The sequence below is a fragment of the Mytilus edulis genome, chromosome 1 (assembly GCF_963676685.1).
Source record: "Mytilus edulis chromosome 1, xbMytEdul2.2, whole genome shotgun sequence".
Lineage (NCBI taxonomy): Eukaryota > Metazoa > Mollusca > Bivalvia > Mytilida > Mytilidae > Mytilus > Mytilus edulis.
In genome coordinates, this window is record NC_092344.1 from 90,040,417 (window position 1) to 90,061,670 (window position 21,254).

Below are 21,254 nucleotides of genomic sequence, written 5' to 3' on the forward strand. Positions count from 1 at the left end.
AAATGTCTTGGGGGCGAATGAGTTAAATTGCGATCGTTTTTAATATAATACGATGTTTATCGACAGAACGAGTTAATTTTTCTCGAGGTGTATTTAGATTCAGAATTGACGCAAGTTACTTCCGGAAATGGACAACTCGAAACGATAATATGGAAGACTCCATTTTGCCTGAAGGGGTGTTGTAATTATACCTTAACGATGTGGAATAAAAAAAATTTAATTTAAATGATGCATATGATTTAAAATTATACAACAACAATAACCCTCAATAGCAGACATACACAGAAAGGATCCCATGTGTTTTCAATTATTCAATTTGGAGGGGAATCCAGAGCAAACATTCAATCTAATACCCCGTGAAGTCCAGAAAACTATACGCATGCGCATAATTACCTATAGGCGAGCGCCGATTTGAGAAAAAGCCTCTCGTTAAGGTTTTTAATGCACCTATCGAACACACAGCTAATTTTGGTATCAATCGAAAGAAAAACTTCTAGAGCATACGATTTGGGTGGTCGTCAAAGTTTCCTATGGTCACGTTTCTTGCAAATCTCGCGAGAACACAGACATGTCGAATTACTTTGGATTATGCAGTGACATTTAACATTGCATATATCGGCATTGTTGTAAATAGATAATTCGTTTTTATCTAAGATAGCTTTGAATACATTCTAAAAAGACATGGAATCCAAAAAAAAGAAGATTTTATGAAAAAATAGTTTTTTCTGATGCATCTGTAAGACCAACCCTAAAATGTAAAAAAAATACCATATTTTTTTTTAGATTGTCAGTGTCAATGACTTATTGAAACTCTTATATGTTTTGTTTTTATAAATTCCATATACCCGGAAAAGATTGCGACACACATCGAAGCTCAATGATGGACAAATAAGTCTGATCTTCCCATGAATTTGAAAATTTAGTGGGATCAGTCCCTAACATTCCTCCAACCGATCACAGTGCTACCGTACCAATAAGAAATGGCATAAGTTCAGTCAATTGATGTTAAAATTATGTCCACATTTGGAGACTTGGCCAAATCTTACATTATGCAGGCACTCATTTTTAGCCATGGCGTTGTCAGTTTATTTTCGATTTATGAGTTTGACTGTCTCTTTGGTATCTTTCGTCCATCTTTTACAATCATGCCTCCGATTCACAGACAAGGTTGTTGATGTCTTCGATCGCTATGTCACTGAACATTCAATGAAATCAGGAGAGCGACATAGACGATCGGCAACAACAACTACGAAAAAGTTTCATATCGCTGAAGGCCGAACTGTTCCAGACCGGAAAAAATGTCTATCAAGCAACAAAAACAAGCAAGCTCTGATTACTTTCTTTGGAGATTATCTGAGCAGTAATTTGTCTGATATGTTCCAGGTGGAAAATAAATGTTTAGTTCTTGCCGGCGCATTTTCCAATCTAGAAATAGAGCGACAACTCTCAATGAGAGCATGTAATCGATCTCCAGATCTGTCCTGTTCGTACGAAGACGCAGACACAAGAATCTTGCTTCATGTTATACACTCTGATAACATCTTTTAGCAGTTGAATATAAGGCGACGAATCATAGTCAAGTGTTCCGATACAGATGTTCTTGTACTCTGTGTTCATTATTTCAAGATTCTTATATCGACTGAACAAATGTGTTTTGACGGGGTCAACTAATTCTCTTAGGGACTGTAGAAGGTACATACCAATCCATGAGTTAAGTAAATCTTTTTCACCTTTACTAGCTAACATTCTTCCTGTAGTTCATGCTTGAACTGGTTGTGATACCACTTCTGCTATAATTGGGTTTGGCAAAAAGACTGTTTTCAAGTTGATAAGAAAATCTCCGAGTAAGTTTACAAATCTCCAAGACTTTGACAAGATTGCTTTTTCCACATCGTTGTCAGCAACCAGAGAGCTTATTTAAGCTTGTATGACCCAAAAGACAAATTTGCTTCATCACATGTTGACAACAAGTAACGTGTTAAACTTGTAACATGCAAAGACTCAAGTTAACCTGCATTCAAAGAACATATTTTGTGGCCATTTCTACAAACGATCATCCAAATCCTTTGTCTCCTTATGAATACGGATGGAAAAAGAGTTTACATGGCCCAGATCCAGTCTCCTTTTTTTTAGGCATGAAGACGTCCGATCTCCTGCAATATTTAAAATGTTCTTGCAAGAGGGAATAAATATGTAGCAAGAAATGTGTTTGCCGAGAGCAGCAAATGTCTTGCACTGAGCTTTGTCCATGTCAGGGCAGTGATACTTGCCTAAATATTTATTCTAAAGAGGACATCAACCTCTAAAGAAGATCAAATGAATGACGATGATGAAGATGAAAACGATACTATTGACTAATAGCGAAAGAGCATTTGAGCAAAGGGGCAACATAAAGCTTAAGTTGCCTCACTGTTATTCAATGTAAATATGTATATTATTATCAATTTTGTGTTTTGTAATAACTCTACTAAATGGATGTGTACTTAAGTTCCGTATGAGATGATATTGGTAGTTTAGAAAAAGAAGAAACAAGACCTTGTTAGTGATCTAAACAAAACACAAAAAACACAAAAAAACAACAACTTGCTAGTGATCTTCGATCTTGACGTGGTTGGCAAGCTTAAGACAATAAAATCATATTGTATTTATAACTGTCGAACTAACAGGAAACCAAAATAACATATACTTTTAACTGTGCTGTAAAAATGGTAAATATGCGTTTCAAAGCAGTTTTGCGCTATGTTTTAATATAGTTTTATCAATATTTTGTCGGTATAAAAAAACAGGATAGGCGAGGAATTAACACTTAAAAAACTAGTAATATATGTTAATAATATAAAACCAATAGAATTTGTGTGTGTTTAGTTGCAAAATTTAATATTACCGAGCGTTTTGCGTCAATACCCGTAAATATTATGATTTTCACAAAAATACGAGATTTTTTCATTTTGAACACTTTAAAAAAAAAAAAAAATTTAGAAACAAAAATTAGATAGATTATAGTTTGTCAAATGATATATTTCATATATTATTGCAGATGAATTTGTTCTTCAACTGCATTTTTCGGACAATATCGTCAAATTATGACTTATATTTTTTCCCCCTTTTTTGTCGTTTTTTTAAAAATGTGACCATTTCCCAATTTGACGACCAGGCAATTCTGAATGTACGATAAAAGACCTTTCAAATGATATATCAAATAGCCGTGTGTTAGGTAGGTGCATTAAAAACCTCTGAATCCTTGTTTTGGCGCTCGCCTACTAAACAAACCCTGGAGCAAGAAGGTATATATATTAAATTTTAATTAAACGACCTAGATGGTTCTCTATTTCTTTATAGAGTCCAATATCAAATGTCAGTTTCATAACGGTGACATATCAGAAAAACTCCACTTCAGTTCTTATATGACAGAAATAGATTTATCGGAATTCAGAGAACTCACGCATTTTCATCAAAACTGGGGAATTCCCTCTGACGTGTTTCTAAATTTATAAAAACACTAAATATAAATACTGCTTAATTCTGATTTTCCGTGTTGTTAAAAACACGCATATAAGTAAAGGGAAATATCAAACATGAAGATTATGAAAAGAACAATATAGGAAAGTTGTTTAAGTTCAATCCCTTTGTTTGTTTTTACCCTTTAAAGCAAGACAATAATAAGAATCTGAGATGTTCCTTAATGTTTAGAATAAAACGGTTGACGTGAGGGCATTGCCCTGAGCCACTGGTATAAGTCTACAGATTGCTTGAAAGCAATCGTATCCCAAAAATAGGTGTAATACTTTTACACAGGCTAGATGTCAATTTTGGAAAATAAACAAAGACATACATAATTTTTTGTGTTTCATATTTTTTTCTGGCAAGAAAATCTGTATTTTTGTGAAAAAGAACACAATTCAAATATTATACAAACCAGCATTAGCTCCTAGTTGATTCTCTGGTGGTTGTCCATCAACAGTTATCTCCCCATCAATATCAACATGTCTTCCTGTCAAGTAAATCCTGCCACCACTTACACCACCAATGTGGCCTCGCACCAACGTATTACGATGAGTACTATCACCAAAGTAGAGAGAATCTGAAATGATTTTATTTTCAGAAGTCATAAGTTATCACCTGCATTTTTATGTTGACTATTGAAATAAGTAATGCATACTTAAGCCCTCGATAATTATATAATAGTTCTTAAAACTGGTCGTTATCGTGATATATGGACTGCCCACAGGACAGTGGTATTGACTAAGATAATGATAATGACTGAGCCAAAGGCGAGGTCATTATCGCTGTCGCAGTCAATACCACTGTCCTTTTGTACGATTTAGTGCAATTTTTCAGTATAGAAATACTTAATCAAGTTCTCTTTAATTTTAGAATTAACGAAAACATATTGTAAACAATTCAACAACTTAAATATAATATTAAAAACAGGACCATGTTTTATAAAAGGTACATCTCTCTAAACAGAGAAACCACGCCCCACCGGTCATTAACAGAGAAACCACGCCCCAACAGTCGTTATCAGACGTAAACCACGCCCCAACAGTCGTTATCAGACGGAAACCACAACCCACCAGTCATTATCATGTAAAAGTTTGTTAACGGCAGTTTTGTTTGTTAATGACAGATGGAATTTATTACTGAAGAATAATGAATGTCATGTGACCCCTTTTTATCCAATAAGAGAATCTTATTCCCAATCAATATAATTCAGTGTAGTATGAGTGAACTTATTACATAATAAAATATAGTAATACAGTTAAAGGAAGTATAGATGAAAAAAATAATTTTCAACTTTTTTTTTAAAATTGCATAAAGGTATAAAAATAATGAAAAGTTATATTACAATATGTATTTGAATTTTATTTTTCCAAGATTTAATCTTTTTCACCCAAAAAACGTAAATATAAGTAATAATTTTCAATGGTGACAAAAAAGGGGAATTAACTCTAGTTGAAATATGTTTGTAAAACAACAGTGCAATTTATTTACGACCTTAAGCTAAGGTAATCGGTGTTAATTAACAGTGTGTTTGACACCAAAGCTGTCAAGTGAAGCCATGCATTTAATGGGTCACTTAATTTGACAGTTTACACAGCTAAAGGAACTTCCTGTTCATGGAAGAATTACGAATTTGCCGATATTTCAAAGGAATATTACTTATGAAATCAATCTCAAGGCTAAGAAATATGGGTGAAAACGGGTCATTTTCGGAATTCCCGGGTTATTCAATAACCCGGCGGGTGTCCCGGGTGATCCCTCAGAATTGTGAAATCTCGGGTCACACCCGCAGTATACGGGTCAGTTGACAGGTATGATAAATGGGAAACCATCAGTATTCTATTCAAAGGTTGTAAGTTTTGTTGTGCTTAAACTGCTTTCTACATTGATATTGCCTATTAAAAATACAACATAAGCCTCATGCAGAGACAGACAGTGAGATAAAAAGTTGGATTCCTAATAGAACTCCCTCCTTGAAACTTCCTTTGAAGGAGTACAGAAATAATGAGAATTATTATTCTCATTGTTTCAAATTTGTGGTTATTCCAATCATACCTCTATAATTGCCATATCCTCCTGGGCTACCATATTTAACGGGTGTATAAATCGAATCGTATCCATGTCCTACAGTATAGGCATCACTACCACGGCCACCACTTCCACCATGGCCACCACCACTTCCTCCTGTCAGAGATCCTTTAAATAATTACAAAAGTCAATTAATATTCATGCTTGTCACTGTGATAATTTTATTGTGAGTCAAAAACCTTTGGCCAACAGTGTACAGTTTAAAGATATTTTCAAGATGATGCTGTCTTATGAATATCTTTCCATCCTTCTATTTTAACTAAAACAACTAAGATTTATTTTGCCCTGTAAATAAATAATAATCAAAATATTGCACTACATCCATAAGGCATATCATGATGAAAATATTTTGGCAGATCATCTAAGATGACACTGCCATAAATAAATATATGTGACCCATTTTTACATAGGGGGGAATGTAATTTTGTGTCCTTAACAAACAAATATTTTTATGCACAATATAAGTTATTTCAATAATTTCAAAAATGAACTGTAAACATTTCTGAGAAAAGGGCATGAACAAAAGGCCTATCAGAAATATTTTGTGTATGGATATGTTGTAAAAACTAAATCAACATGTCCTGTCGTCACAATCTTAAAGGGCTGTAACAACTATTTTCATAAGTTGTATTCTTTCTAAGAATGAAATAGCCACTGATCATTTAGTTACATTTCAATTTCCTCTGCATCACAAAAAAATATTTTTATAACTGCAAACTTTCACGATTTAGGTGTGAACTACACCATTTTGATCCTTTGTTATAATTGCACGATAGTGATCAAGTAAATAGCTTTAAAACACGATTTTGTGAAGTTCTACACGAAAAAAAGTGATTGAACCCGATTTTTAACTTATCTACTTACCTGTTCCATATCCAGGTCCAACATCTTCTGGCTGTGAAAGACCTTGACCATCTAGATCAATCAGTCCTCCAGAGAAAATGGCCATTAAATGGTGAGTTGTCATGTTAAGTCCAGTATTGATCTTGAAATGTCCCCCTCCATAAATCTGTAACAATCATGGCAACATAAAATGTTAATGTTATGTATAACATTTTATATGGATAAAACTTTATATGTTTTTTTAAGGTAAAACCCTTGTGTATATAGATAAATCTATACTTGCCTGTCTGAAAAAAATTTGCAAAGAAAAAAATTCTGCAAATTGATTATTTAATTTTGTAACCAAAAATTTAAATAAAACAAGATGTAGGTGAAGATGCATGGAGACGAGCAGCGGACAACACCGAAAGATCTATGATATTCAACAATGGTATAGCATCCATATGAAACAAATAACCAAAAGATATTCAAAAGTGACCTTGCATTTTTCAAGACAAAAGAAATAACATACTGTGACATTTGTAGAATCCATCACAAACATGTTGTCTTTGGTGTAGGAATCCATCTTGAATGTGCCCTTGTCCTGTACATGTAAAGATTTCAATGACACGCTGCCTGGTGTTGTCATACCTATACTGCCATTCGTATCTACGGTCACACTGCCTCCATCAAATACATACAGATCTTCTATACCCTGGATCTGAAAATAGAAATCAACAGTCATTACAAACAAGATAAAGAAATGCTACTACTATACTGTAAGTGTCAACAGTCTATCTACCTTCATGTATATTTGGTCATCATAAGGTGGTCTGATTAAAATAAAATAAACATAATAAACTTATATAATTTATATAATTGACAAACATCAATAAAAAGACAAAAAGTCCATAAGCACAATCCCTCCTCTTGGAAAACTGTTCCTTTTTTCTTTTATGATGAAACTCTGTCAAAGTATTGATACAAGAATGCTCCAGTTGTGTTCTAGAACATAAAATTACATAATTTTGCCATTTTTTCTGTTAAAATCTAGGCCAGTTCTGTTACTCATTGTGATACTGGTTAAAACTTACCTCTCCCGAGGTATATAGATGTGTCCTATAGAAGAATGGTCTGGGAGGATAGGTTGCTTTGCCATTTTCATACACATGTGTGTTGAAAGGAATATCTGCATTTGTGTAATTGATGGATAGCTCTTGATTGTATCCAATGTGGATATAACCTGGAAAATACAAAATACAGTGACAGCAATAAATATGCTAGCCAGTTCCGTGCTATATTTGCAATTTCCCGTAGACAATTAAAAATTTATAGTCACATAAGAAATATGCAATCATATATTTAATATATAAACATTTACATTTCAATGGTTATATGTCACCTTTTTTCTTTCTTTATATCTTTACACTTACTTAAAACCTAAAAGTATCACTGACCAGAGGTGATCTTATACTAGTAACCTTAAAAAAGACGATAACAAAAATTAATAGGACCACTGATGTAAAAAGAAAATGGAATAATGAGCTTATTACCTGTTCTATCTCCATCAAATGTTCCTACATTTATATCTACAGGTGACGTCAGACTAACAGAAGAATTAAAGGCCAAATGTCCACCTCCTTGTACTGTTATTTCATTAAAATCTAACTGTTCATTGTCTGTCTTGGCAAAGATCCATGTGGTGGCTCCATCTAGGTCAGTGTATTTGTATCTTAAAAGAAACAGAAAGTTTAATATTTATGGTTCATGGAAAGTTAAGAGCTCATTTACTAAAGAATATGTGGTGTATGGTTGGATGCCAAAATCTTTTATCAAATATTCCTGATGAAGGAGATTAAGATCATTCAAGCTTAAATTACAACTGTCAAAATCTGGTCAGTTTGTTTTTATTTGTAATATGCATTGTATAAGAATGATGAATAACAAATGTATTGAACTCAAAGATAGTATCCAAAATTTTAAAATCCAGAATCGCTGTAAAAAATCGAAAACCCTCAATTTTAAAAGCAATGAAACTTGAATTGTAAATCAAGAGATATCTTCTGTTGGCACATTTCTAAAATGTAAGGATCATTTTAACCTTTGTTACCTATATCATATGTAAGAAGTAAGTAAAATAATTTCAAAGGTGTTTTTGTTTCAGCAGTACTTAACTTTCCTATATTTTAGACACAAAATATTCATGGATACTCTTTTATAAGGTTTATTATATTTTATCATTGTATAAAAATATAGTATATATACCAATACACATAATTAACAGCGCCTGGTGATGTTTCATAGCCTGACCGGTTTCGGTCCAAAAAGGACCTTCATCAGAGGCAGAATGGTGGATTAATGTTTGCACCCTATTTATATAGATATGGTAACCGGCGGTTGAGTTAACCGGCGGTTGAAATTTAACCGGTGGTTGAGATTAAACCGGCGGTTGAGTTAACCGGCGGTTGAGTTTTAACCGGTGGTTGAGTTAACCAGCGGTTGAGATTTAACTGGCGGTTGAGTTAACCAGCGGTTGAGATTTAACCGGCGGTTGAGATTAAACCGGCGGTTGAGTTAACCGGCGGTTGAGATTTAACCGGCGGTTGAGTTAACCAGCGGTTGAGATTTAACCGGCGGTTCAGAGTTAACCGGCGGATCAAAGTTATCCAGTGGATAAATATGTATCTGGTTGATGTCTAAACAGGTTAAATTATCCTTTCAGTGAAAAATCCTCGTGGGGTTTCCATGGTTACAGTTATCTATATTTAGCTAATGTATACGTTACAGTAAACTTTTTGACATGTTACAGTAAACATTTATTTTGACATTATACGGTAATGTGACCTAATGATATAACCATACTTGGGCTTTAGCATTGGGTAAAGGGTGTTTTAATAATTTAAGAAGTGCATGGTAATCATTTAGTCTTGATCTTTGGCTTATGATACACCTAAATATCAAGTCTTGGAATAGTATTTCATGGTAGTTATGTGATCTTGATATTTGGCTTATGATACACCTAAATATCAAGTCTTGAAATTGTACTTCCTAGTAGTCATGCAGTCTTGACTTCAGGCTTATGATACACCTGAATATCAAGTCATGAAATAGTAATTCATGGTAGTCATGCAGTCTTGATCTTTGGCTTATGATACACCTAAATATCAAGTCTAATAATAGTATTTCATGGTAGTCATGCAGTCTTGACGTTTTAGCTTGTGATACACCAAAACATCAAGTCAAAACTATTACCCCCCCCCCCTAACCAAACAAAATTTGGTTTAAGTGGGGGGGGGTCTGATTGAGAATGCTTCATTTAAGCCTTTAGTACTCCTTTTAAGATCAAAGGTAGACGAATATTAATCCTCAGTGTTAAAAAGTTTTCAACACCTTAAGTTTGTAATGTAGGTATTACATATATACATCAATGTCAGGTAATCGCTAGGCTTACGCTTAGAGCTCCTATGTCAGTGAAAAATCAATAGGCAATATAGGAAAGGTATACTGACATAAGAAGTCTCTAAACACATTAACTCCAAATGGAGCTTTTGTTAGTAGAAGCCAAAATTGAATTTAAAGCTCCATTTGGAGTTAATGTGTTTAGAGACTTCTTATGTCAGTATACCTTTCCTATATTGCCTATTTTATCATTGTACTTTAAGAAGAATATCATTTTTTAAACATTTTCATAAGACTACATTTAAAATGATATAAACAAATGAATGGCATATCTTCGTTATGACATACCTATCAAAAACATTTTTGGCATCAGCAAATATTTCTATTTCTGTAAGAGAAGCTCTGTAGTAACAACTAGATGATGAGGAGCCAGTAGATGTGACAAGGAACTGGAATTTTGTAGCTGTCTGCATAACTGGCAATTCTAAGTAAGATCCTTGGATGATGGGAATACGTGGCTCTACATAGTTAGTGGTTACAACAAAAGATGTGGCTCCATTATAACCTATAACCTACAAAACAATCATGCATATGGATTTAACATAGAGGTGGAAGATAAAAACGAATTTAAATAAATTATTTGTATGAAATGCTTCTTAATTATGAAAATATCCACAAAGGGACATTTTTTGCCATCTATGATTAGTTTAACTCCACCATATTTTAAGAAAATACCAGGTCAGGCTATCTGGACTATGTGCTTTAAAAAAAAAAAATGGTTCCCAAACTAAGATCTTTCTGCTTATCGAACTATTCAAAGTTTTAAACCAATTTAAACCACAAGAACCGATGTAAATTTTCCACTTAGATAATTGAAAATCCATGAATAGAAAAAAAAATAATACTGTTTTTCTACTCTTTTATAGGAGGTGAAGTATTTATCAATTAAAATAATTCATCTATTTAACCAAGGATTTGTATAGTATACTATACAAATCCTTGATTTAACCAACAAACCTTAAATCTTGATGGGAAACTGGCTGTAGGATAAATTTTAAGCTTTGTTACAAAGGCTTCTGCCACTAGTTCTACTGTTATTGTAGCTGAACCAGAAGAGGCTACATAAATCTGTCCACTCTCACTGGCTAGTGTCTGGTCAAACAAGTACATGAGGTAGTAGTTTCCACTATAACAGGGATAGCCATAGACATAGGTATTGGATGTAGATGTGATCTTGTGTCCTTTGGTAGATGTGTATAAGCTTGATTGGGAGTAACTTGACTCTAAGATAGTCAAATCTACTCTATATCCTTCATTCAACAGTGCAGAGTGTTCATCTCTTGGAAGCTGATTATGATTATCTACAAGAAGCTTTGAGTAGCCTGTCTCTGTGTTCTGGATGAAGGCTGTACCTGACGCACCAGCTTCTGATCCTTTGTTGGAATTTCCTCTGCCACCATAAGTATCAAAGAATCCTCTGTATGGGGGAATGGTGTGGTGGGTATTCTGGTACAAGGCAATCCTCCCTCCTGCTCCCCCTCCACCTATACTGATGTCAGCCACACCTCCTAGAGCTTGAATATGTCCTGTATGACTTCCTGAAGCAACAAATCCATAAAAAAAATAAAGTTTTGCAACAATCTTAATTTCATGTCATAATTTTCAGTTTTGCATTATATGATCTTATTTACATGTAACAGACAATAAATTTGAATATTTTCAGAAAGTAACATAAATGCATCCTTTAATAATGACGGATTTAGGAGCCTATATTTCAAGGGCATATTCGACCCGAGGGTGAACCAAGGACATCACTTCAACAATCATAAAAAATATTAAAATATTTTATTACATGGAAGGGCTAATAAAGATATTCGCAATCAAATTCACAATCAAATTACCATAACCTCAATAAATTTACAAATTCAAATGAATATACGCATACCCATTTTCCAATCAATCAAGGACCAATATAGAACAAGACCTCCATTTTGCAATCAGTAAAAAACTAATCAAAATTTGAAAAAAAACATTGGTTAAACATTGTCAGACATTCTGATTAAGTGCCATTTTCCAATGTATAAAGGACCATAACTCCTGAACAATAAAAGTAAAAATCTTTCTCATCAAACTTGACCTCCATTTTGTTATCAGTAAGAACATTAATATAGTAAAATTTGCAAAGTATTGCTTGAAAGGTTTATAAGATATTGCACAGAAACTGTCTACTGCCTTTTGACACATATTGTAACTGTCCATCTTAATTACCAGATATATTGGAAAACCTAGTTCAACAACATTTGAAATAAATACAATCACATTATGCCTTTTGCAAATTTATTTTTCCATAACTAACCTGTAAAGTTTACAGTGTTGATGAGTATACTTCCTGCACTGCCTCCACTGGCACCAGACCATGAAGACACAGAGAGTACATCCTCACTGTTGGCCATTACATAGCCATCTACTTTCAGAGTATGTTGCACTTTTATTTCAAGTCGACCTCCACCTAAAATAAATGAAAATCACCTTTAAATTTATACACATATATCTTTTGATTTTTATTAATGAGATATTTTGTTTTATGATCTATCTCTAAAAAGATGCTGGTAAAATTTCTATGCCTATTTTTACAAAACCTCAAAATAACAGAGCGCAATGCAAAAATAAATTAAATAATATACTATGGTGCTCGTTTTTTAAGACAACGCTTCTCTTAACATTTTCGTTTAAAAACTTTCATGTTTAGACTTTGTTCAGTTATTAATTACTTTCAAACAAAAAATCAAGATTTTGATATGGTCCTATTTTTAGGACTGCTCTGAAAATGATTAGACAAGAAATAATGGCTTTATCAATTAAGAAACACCGATCTTTGTTAAGTATAATAAAAGCAATACAACCGACCTGATCCTCCTCTAGCACCTGAACCACCACTTCCAAACTCTAGGGGCTGTTTGAGGTCTCCATAGGCTTTACTACGAGACAGTTTACATGATAGATGGTTACTACATGCTCCTTGGCCACCAGTACCACCATAGGAGGCACCACTTGCCCCATACCTATGCCACTGTCCAACTCCTATAACAATATTGAATTTGGTCATTTCAGGAAAATTGTATTCTAATGCAAACTAGAGGGTCCAAGGACCCTGTGTCGCTCACCTGATATTTTTATTTACAATTGATGCATGATAAATGCAGCTGTTGTACTGTCATTTAGTTTCAGAGATATAATACTAAAAAGTGCATTTGAAACCTGTTTTATTTCAGCCATGTGGGCAGGCAGGGTCATCATACACAGTGGTCCCTGGATATCCTAGTGGTGATTTAAACCAAGTTTGTTTAAATTTGACAGTTGTTTCAAGGGAGAATTTTGTAAAATTTATCTAACGAGAAATGCAAAGTAATGAGAAAGTTGTGAAGTTGTTTTGTTGTTGCGCAACCCCCTGCTCCCCCTTTGCCAAAAAAAAACAAAAAGGTAATAAAAAATTATCATATAAGAGCAATCTATCCTATTAATGATTTCTGCAAAATTCAGTTGATTGTGTGAGGGTTGTATAGCCAGCTGAGGTCGTTAAAAACTCTCTTTTGTTGTTGCAGATAGATCTTGACCTGATAAACAATTTTACCACATGTCAGATTTGCTCTAAATGCTTTGGTTTTTGAGTGATAAGCCAAAAACTGCATTTTACCCCTATGTTCTTTTTTAGCCATGGCGGCCATCTTGGTTGGTTGGGCGGGTCATCGGACACAATTTTTAAACTAGATACCCGAATGATGATTGTGACCAACTTTGGTTTAATTTGGCCCATTAGTTTCAGAGGAGAAGATTTTTGTAAAAGATAACTAAGATTTACGAAAAATGGTTAAAAATTGACTATAAAGGGCAATTACTCCTAAAGGGGTCAACAGACCATTTTGGTCATGTTGACTTATTTGTAGATCTTACTTTGCTGAACATTTTTGCTGTTACAGTTTATCTCTATCTATAATTATATTCAAGATAATAACCAAAAACAGCAAAATTTCCTTAAAATTACCAATTCAGGGGCAGCAACCTATCAACAGGTTGTCCAATTCATCTCAAAATTTTAGAGCAGATAGATCTTTACCTGATAAACAATTTTCCTCCTATCAGATTTGCTCTAAATGCTTCGGTTTTTGAGTTATAAGCCAAAAACTGCATTTTACCCCTATGTTCTATTTTTAGCCATGGCGGCCATCTTGGTTGGTTGGGCGGGTCACCGGACACAATTTTTAAATAAGATACCTGAATGATGATTGTGGCCAAGTTTGGTTTAATTTGGTCCTGTGGTTTCAGAGGAGAAGATTTTTGTAAAAGATAACTAAGATTTACGAAAATTGGTTAAAAATATACTATAAAGGGCAATAACTCCTAAAGGGGTCAACTGACCATTTTGGTCATGTTGATTAATTTGTAGATCTTACTTTACTGAACATTTTTGCTCTTTACAGTTTATCTCTATCTATGATAATATTCAAGATAATAACCAAAAACGGCAAAATTTCCTTAAAATGACCAATTCAGGGGCAGCAACCTATCAACGGGTTGTCCGATTCATCTCAAAATTTCAGGGCAGATAGATCTTGACCTGATTAACAATTTTACCCCCATGTCAGATTTGCTCTAAATGCTTTGGTTTTTGAGTTATAAGCCAAAAACTGCATTTTACCCCTATGTTCTATTTTTAGCCATGGCAGCCATCTTGGTTGGTTGGCCGGGTCACCGGACACAATTTTTAAACTATATACCCTAATGATGATTGTGGCCAAGTTTGGTAAAAATTGGCCCAGTAGTTTCAGAGGAGAAGATTTTTGTAAAAACTAACGACGGACGACGGACGCCGGGCGCCAAGTGATGAGAAAAGCTCACTTGGCCCTTTGGGCCAGGTGAGCTAAAAATATATTTTTCTTATTACAAAATTAAGCATATAAATAGAAAATACAAAAAATCAGTTCATCTGATCTGATTTGCTTGAATTCAATTCAAACTGCTGCAAGGGACTGTCATGAACTTTTGCTCTGTGTTAAAGGCTCCATTGTGACTATTGAGTTGAAGAACAGCAATCAAAGCTGAATAACTAATTTTGAAAGAAATTTCTTTTTCTTTACAAATACTTTTGGTAATTTTTTTGTATTTTTCTTTCATATTTAATTTCAGGAAAATTGTATTCTAATGCAAAAAATATACATGGAACTTTTTTTTTACAAAATTAAGCATATAAATAGAAAAAAAATTTAATCAGTTCATATGATCTGATATCTTTTAGGGGAAGTATTATAGAAGACTAGAGCAAATGTTTGTACTCAGTCACAGGTGATTGTTTGTAAAGTGATTAAATTATAACATTATAACATATTAAAATAATTTACCTGGTCCTTGATCTGTAGAGTGACCACCATTGTTCACACTAACAATTCCTCCATCATCCACAAACATATCTGTAGCCTGTATTCTCATGAAGGATCCATTAATAGCTCCTCCTCCTTCTACACGCAAGTGGTTTAACACTAACTGGTACTGATCATCATGTGCTCTGGGGTTAGAACAGTTGATATATGATTTGGCCTTTATAACAGTTGTGCCATTAATGTGATAGTTAAGTCTATCACGGTTGTTTGTGGATCCTGTCAGATGAAGGCGTAACGAGCCACCATCAATGAGAGTCATATTGATCACATGATCCATTGTGCCTTCCAATCGGACAAAGACTCGTTCTAAGTTTGTGTCGGGTGCCAGACCAAGGTAGCCTCCATCATAGACATATGTATTGAAAGGAGTATCAAGGAACTTTCTCCTAAGATCCATGACCTGATGATTACCAACATGAACAAAGCCAGTACGATCTCCAATCATGTGTTGGAAATGTAAGCTTACACCCTTTTCAAATGGTTCAGGAAGCAATGCTAAATGCGCATTTCCATATATTTGCAACTCTTCAAACTGGAAATCGTAGTTTTCATTAGCCAACCAATGTTGTCCAGCATTAGGCAGAATCCAAGCCTTGAAGCTATCCTCACTGAGGTCTGTGTAATCTTTTATCATTCCTACATCACTTTCCAGGCCATCGTTATTAATATATAGTGTTTCATGATCATGTTCCACGTGATAAAGAAGTACTGTTCCTGGACCACCAGGTTGAGAATTAGGAGAGGTAGCCACATTAACACTACCACCATGTGACTCATAGTCTCCGAGGTAAGTATTGTTTATCCACAGGTACACAGCAATCCTCCCTCCTGCTCCACCTCCACCAGAACCTCCAGAATATTGACTGCCACCATTTACAGCAATAGTTCCTAGACCTCTAAAAACTCTGCAGTAAATCCAAACACTGCCACCAGAGCCACCACCGCCACTTGCTGCCCTAGCATCACCCGCATTTGCACTCAACCGTCCATCAATCTCTATCATATTGGTGGCATTTAGCCACAGCATGCCACCACCTTGGCCACCATCTCCACCACCAGCACTACCATGTATAAAAGGCTGATATAGATGTCCATATGGTTGTCCAGTCAGGGTTGTCCCTGCACCTCGACCACTCGTACCACCATGTCCAGCTCCAGATGAACCTGAAGTGTGAGTTATTCCTTTTCCAATGTTTATGATATCTGCTTGTGTATCAGTTGATCTATAACCCAGACTGTCTCCATGTAATGCACCTCCATCATCTATAGTGATATTAATGGCCTGAATTGAAGCATTTGTGGCAACAAAGGTGCCTCCACCTTCAACATACATGCTGAAATGAACAAGGAAATCAATTCCCGGTTCTGTAACAGGATCAGTTAATGATCTGATGGTAGCATTTTCTTGTACTCTGACCCAGTTAAACTGGAAGTGATCAGGAGCTAAATCTTTTGTAAACCCCCCACTTTCTAATGACAGGAGACCATTGTGATGTAAAGTTATGTTGTCTATGTTAGCAAGTTCTCCATGCATCCAGATACTGACACCATGTACAATTGTCATAGGAGCCAAACCTAAGTATGATCCAGCATATGCCCTCACACTAAATGGCAGATCAATTTCATCTCTTTTAAGATCCATAATTTGGTTGTTGCCTAAATGAACAGTTCCAGATCTGTCCCCTATCATGTACAAGAAAAATACATCAACTACATTATCAAGTGGTTCAGGCAAGAAAGCCAAGTGTGCTGCCCCATACATTTGGAATTCTTGGAAGTGATATTTGTAGCCACCTCCTGCAAAGAAATGATCACCAGATTCTGGTAAAATCCATGTTCTACAACTGTCAGAAGACAAATCAGAATAATCATCAATAACATTGAATTTGTCTTTTGGCTGGTGACCTCCATTGTCAATAATCAGAGTTTTATGATCCTCACCCATGTGATAGACAAATACTGTACCAGCTCCACCATTTTCACCTGATGCACCACCTTTGCCTCCAATTGCTTGGAATCTGAAAGATGTCATAGTTTCATTTCTATTGAAGTAGACTGCCACTCTGCCACCAGCTCCACCACCTCCATAACTATGTGTGGCATTTCCACCATGAGCCGTTATTTTACCGTAACCTTTGATGAGTTCACAGAACATCCAGACACTACCTCCACTTCCTCCAGCAGTGCCGTCACCACCTTCAGAGTTGACCTCACCGTCAATATGTATTGTATGCGTCACATTCATCCAAATTACACCTCCCCCTGTTCCTCCAGATCCAGCTGAACTACCCAATTTGATTGGTTCGTAGATATTACCATAGGCAAACCCCGCCCTCTGAGAGTTATATCCTTCACCAGCACTCCCACCATGTCCTCCCCCTCCATAGGTACTAAGAGGCTTTCCAGGGTTGACATGTCCATGTACTGAGGTACTAAAGTGTGTGGTATTACTATGTGATGTTATATACCCTTTCCCTTCTGTTGTAATGACACCTCCAGCATCGACAGTGACATTTGCAACATTATATGTCATGTGAGTTCCATGTATTATTCCACCTCCTTCAACAGTTACAGCCTTCAGATGGAAATAAATTCCAATGTCTGTCACTGCATCTGTTGTGCAATCAATCTTTCCTTGATCTTGGACAAGAACGTAATCAAAGGTATAGTGACTGTGAGGATTTCCCTGGGTCCTACCTCCATTTTGTAACCATAAATATCCACCATGGTGAATAGTTATGTTTTCAATATTTGCCAAAACACCTGCCAAATGTATTTCAACTCCATGAACATATGTCATAGGAGCAAGGCCTAGGAATCCATCAAAATAGACATAACAATTAAATGGCAAGTCTATTTCTTCTCTATTTAAATCCATCACTTGTTTGTCTGCAACATGTACTGTGCCACTCCTGTCACCAATCATATATTTGAAATCAATGGTAACATTAATATTGCTAACAGATCCAGACACTGCGGCATCAATCACACTAATTTCTGAAGGATTCAATACAGCAAGGTGGCCATTGCCATAAATTTGAATTTCCTCAAACCTGAAGATGTAGGAACCTGCAGCAAAATCATGTATACCAGACTGTGGCAGAATCCAGGCGCGTCCACCATCCTTTGTTACATCATTCCAGTTGACATACTGATTTAATGGTTCAGGAGCCCCATTGTTGTCAATAATTAAAGTTCTGTGGTCCTCAATAGTGTGATACAAGTAGACAGTACCTGGTCCTCCAACCTCAGCATTCTCTAACCCTGGCCACCCACCATTGGCAAGATATCGAAACTCACTGAATGTATCATTTTTCTGAAAGTACATAGCAATCCTTCCACCAGCTCCTCCGCCTGCTCCGTAAGATGTTGATGGATAAGTTGTGTGGCCACTGCCGTCAGTACCGGTGTGCCTATAGGTGCCCTTGGTCCCATTTCCACCATGTGCCAGAATTGTTCCATACCCAGTTATCCTGTAGCAATGGAGCCATATACTTCCTCCACTACCACCACCAGAAGGGTAGTCTGTTACCCAACCAGTGCTTGCTATTGAATTGTAATTGTATTGTGTCTGTCCATTCTCAGCACTGGCTGTTAGAAGTCCATCAATCATTATAGTATTGGTCACATTCAACCAAAGTCTACCACCGCCAGCTCCACCAATATGACCTCCTCCAGAACTGCCAAATAATGTGGGTTCATATAAATCTCCATAGGGTTCTCCTCCTTTATCATTATCTGAAAAAATCATATGAAAGGTCTGGTCATCATTCAAACAGTTTTATTTTCCTTTTAATATACAAATGTACTAAATATTAGGAAAATAAAGTGAATTTCCTCATTTAGAATTTATGAACTAAAAGGATTTTAGGTAGATAACTGAAAGTTTTAAATTGTGGATAAAAATTTTAATCTGATGACGCAACTAAAATGGCCATCTGCTGCTTAATTTCATTATCAATAGTTCCTTAAAAAATAATATGAATCATAAGCAAGACATATTTTCAGAGAAAAAGATAATATTTACATTTTTTTGGTAAGTTAAGTTGACTTTTAAAACCCATTTTCAGGTAACATTCTATTTCATTATTTTTTTTAAGATATTTGATGAAAAATAAAATTATTGATGACATGAACTCAGTCACCACAGATCATTTTTAAGTATCTGATAAATATTTGGTAAACATACAAAATCCTCTTCCTCCACTTCCTCCATGGCCAGCTCCTGATGCACCAAGGTTACCAGTAAGACCAAGTCCAGGATTAATGACACCATGTAATCCCTTCCTTGGATTACCAGAAGAATCTGTTCTCTGTCCATCTGCTTGTTCATAACCCAATCCATCAGCAGTGAGAGTACCACCTGAATCTATTGTAATGTTTTCTGAGTGAAAAACAACATAAGTTCCTCGTACCAGTCCACCTCCATCAATATTAAGGGCAACTGTGGAAAAAGATATGCTGGGTTCAGAAACTGGGTCACTGATCATGTGAAGATATCCAGCATTTTTAACATGTACAAACTGAAAATTGTAGGTACTAGCATCCTGTCCTTTAGTTCTTCCATCAATATTCAACCAGAGTTTTCCTTCGTGATGTAAGGTCAGGTTGTCAACATTCGCCAATGTCCCATTTAAGAAGATATCTACACCATGTATGAATGTGTCTGGGGCCAAACCAAGGTAACCACCATCATAAACATGGACACTGAATGGAAGATCTATTTTCTGTCTTTCTAGATCCATCACTTGTCCTTTTCCTACATGTATGGCTCCAGATCTATCTCCAATCATGTTCTCAAAATAAATTGTAGCATCACTTTCTACTGGATCTGTTAGTACTGCTAATTGAGCCTTGCCATAAATCTGTAGCTCATCAAAATGGTATTTAGAGTTAGACCCTGCAAGAAAAAGAACATAACTTTCTCAAAAGGAAAAGAAACTAAATATATGAACTAACAACCCTTGCACATAATTGTGTGAGGACAGAGGCTGATGAATACAAAACAATTTATTTTCGTATGTTGTCAACTTTCAAAAATTTTGACACCAGCAATTAATTGAGGATGCAATCTTGATACAGATAAGTTTTAACATCCAAGCACTATGTGTTTTGGTGGGCATTTTCACAAATTGAAGACAACCAATAATAATAGGTACTTCAATCGTTTTGAAATAACAGAACACACATTTTATTTATTAAAAGCCTAGTCAAAGTAGACATTTCTAAAAAAAATAATTTTTTTATTAAAAAGTTTTTACTTAATAAATTTGAGAAAAGCTTATTATATCTATATATCAATTTACATTGAAATCCTATTACAAAATATGTTTCTAAAAATTTTGAGTTTTTAACACATTTTTTTAACTCCTGAAATAATTTTGCAATAGATTATTATCATGATTATATATAGATATCATTTTCATGAAAATTCTAGCACAATAAGATAGTTCACAAAACTTGTGAAAAAGTTGAACAAAACCTATATTTTTATGGTATATTTTAACACCAAATTATCACAGTCATTTCATATTATTGGAATCCATTTTGTATAGCATAGTAAAAAATTCTCTTATCTAAAAGTAGGACTTTTCTTCTATAAAGGCTTGTTGCCCTTATGCATAAAGGTCGTCTAGTAGTATAATTTTACCCCTCCAAAAAGAACAAAACAAGAATGCGTCCAAAGTATACTGATGCCACATCCGCACTATCATTATCTATGTTCAGTGGACCGTGAAGGGATAAAATCTCTAATCTGGCATTAAAATTAGCATACCTGCCAACTGTCACTATTTGCGGGGGATTTCCCCCATGGAGGCTCCAAAGTGGAAATTTTGTAAGAGCAATTTTGTCCACTATTTTAAAGAAAACAATTAATTTAGCAATGGCTATGAGCTTGTTAAAGCACAAAGAAACCAAAAAAAACCACATTAGAATATATTTGAAGGCCCCCTTGAAGGTTTTGTAGGACTATAAGAACCATCTTTCACGTAAAACCCCCATGGGCAT

General features: G+C 35.2%; 1 protein-coding gene across 1 annotated transcript in view; it reads right to left on the reverse strand.

Moving 5' to 3' along the window:
• The window catches only part of LOC139515761 (uncharacterized), a gene marked incomplete in the record, with an annotated part of 192,747 nt that overhangs the window by 115,151 nt on the left and 56,342 nt on the right, over positions 1–21,254 (reverse strand). Inside the window, 12 exon segments of the mRNA XM_071305446.1 lie at positions 3,917–4,081; positions 5,557–5,697; positions 6,454–6,598; positions 6,944–7,132; positions 7,506–7,654; positions 7,965–8,143; positions 10,159–10,382; positions 10,828–11,408; positions 12,167–12,319; positions 12,718–12,891; positions 15,207–18,983; positions 19,435–20,145. Coding sequence (XP_071161547.1) covers positions 3,917–4,081; positions 5,557–5,697; positions 6,454–6,598; positions 6,944–7,132; positions 7,506–7,654; positions 7,965–8,143; positions 10,159–10,382; positions 10,828–11,408; positions 12,167–12,319; positions 12,718–12,891; positions 15,207–18,983; positions 19,435–20,145 — 6,588 coding nt within the window.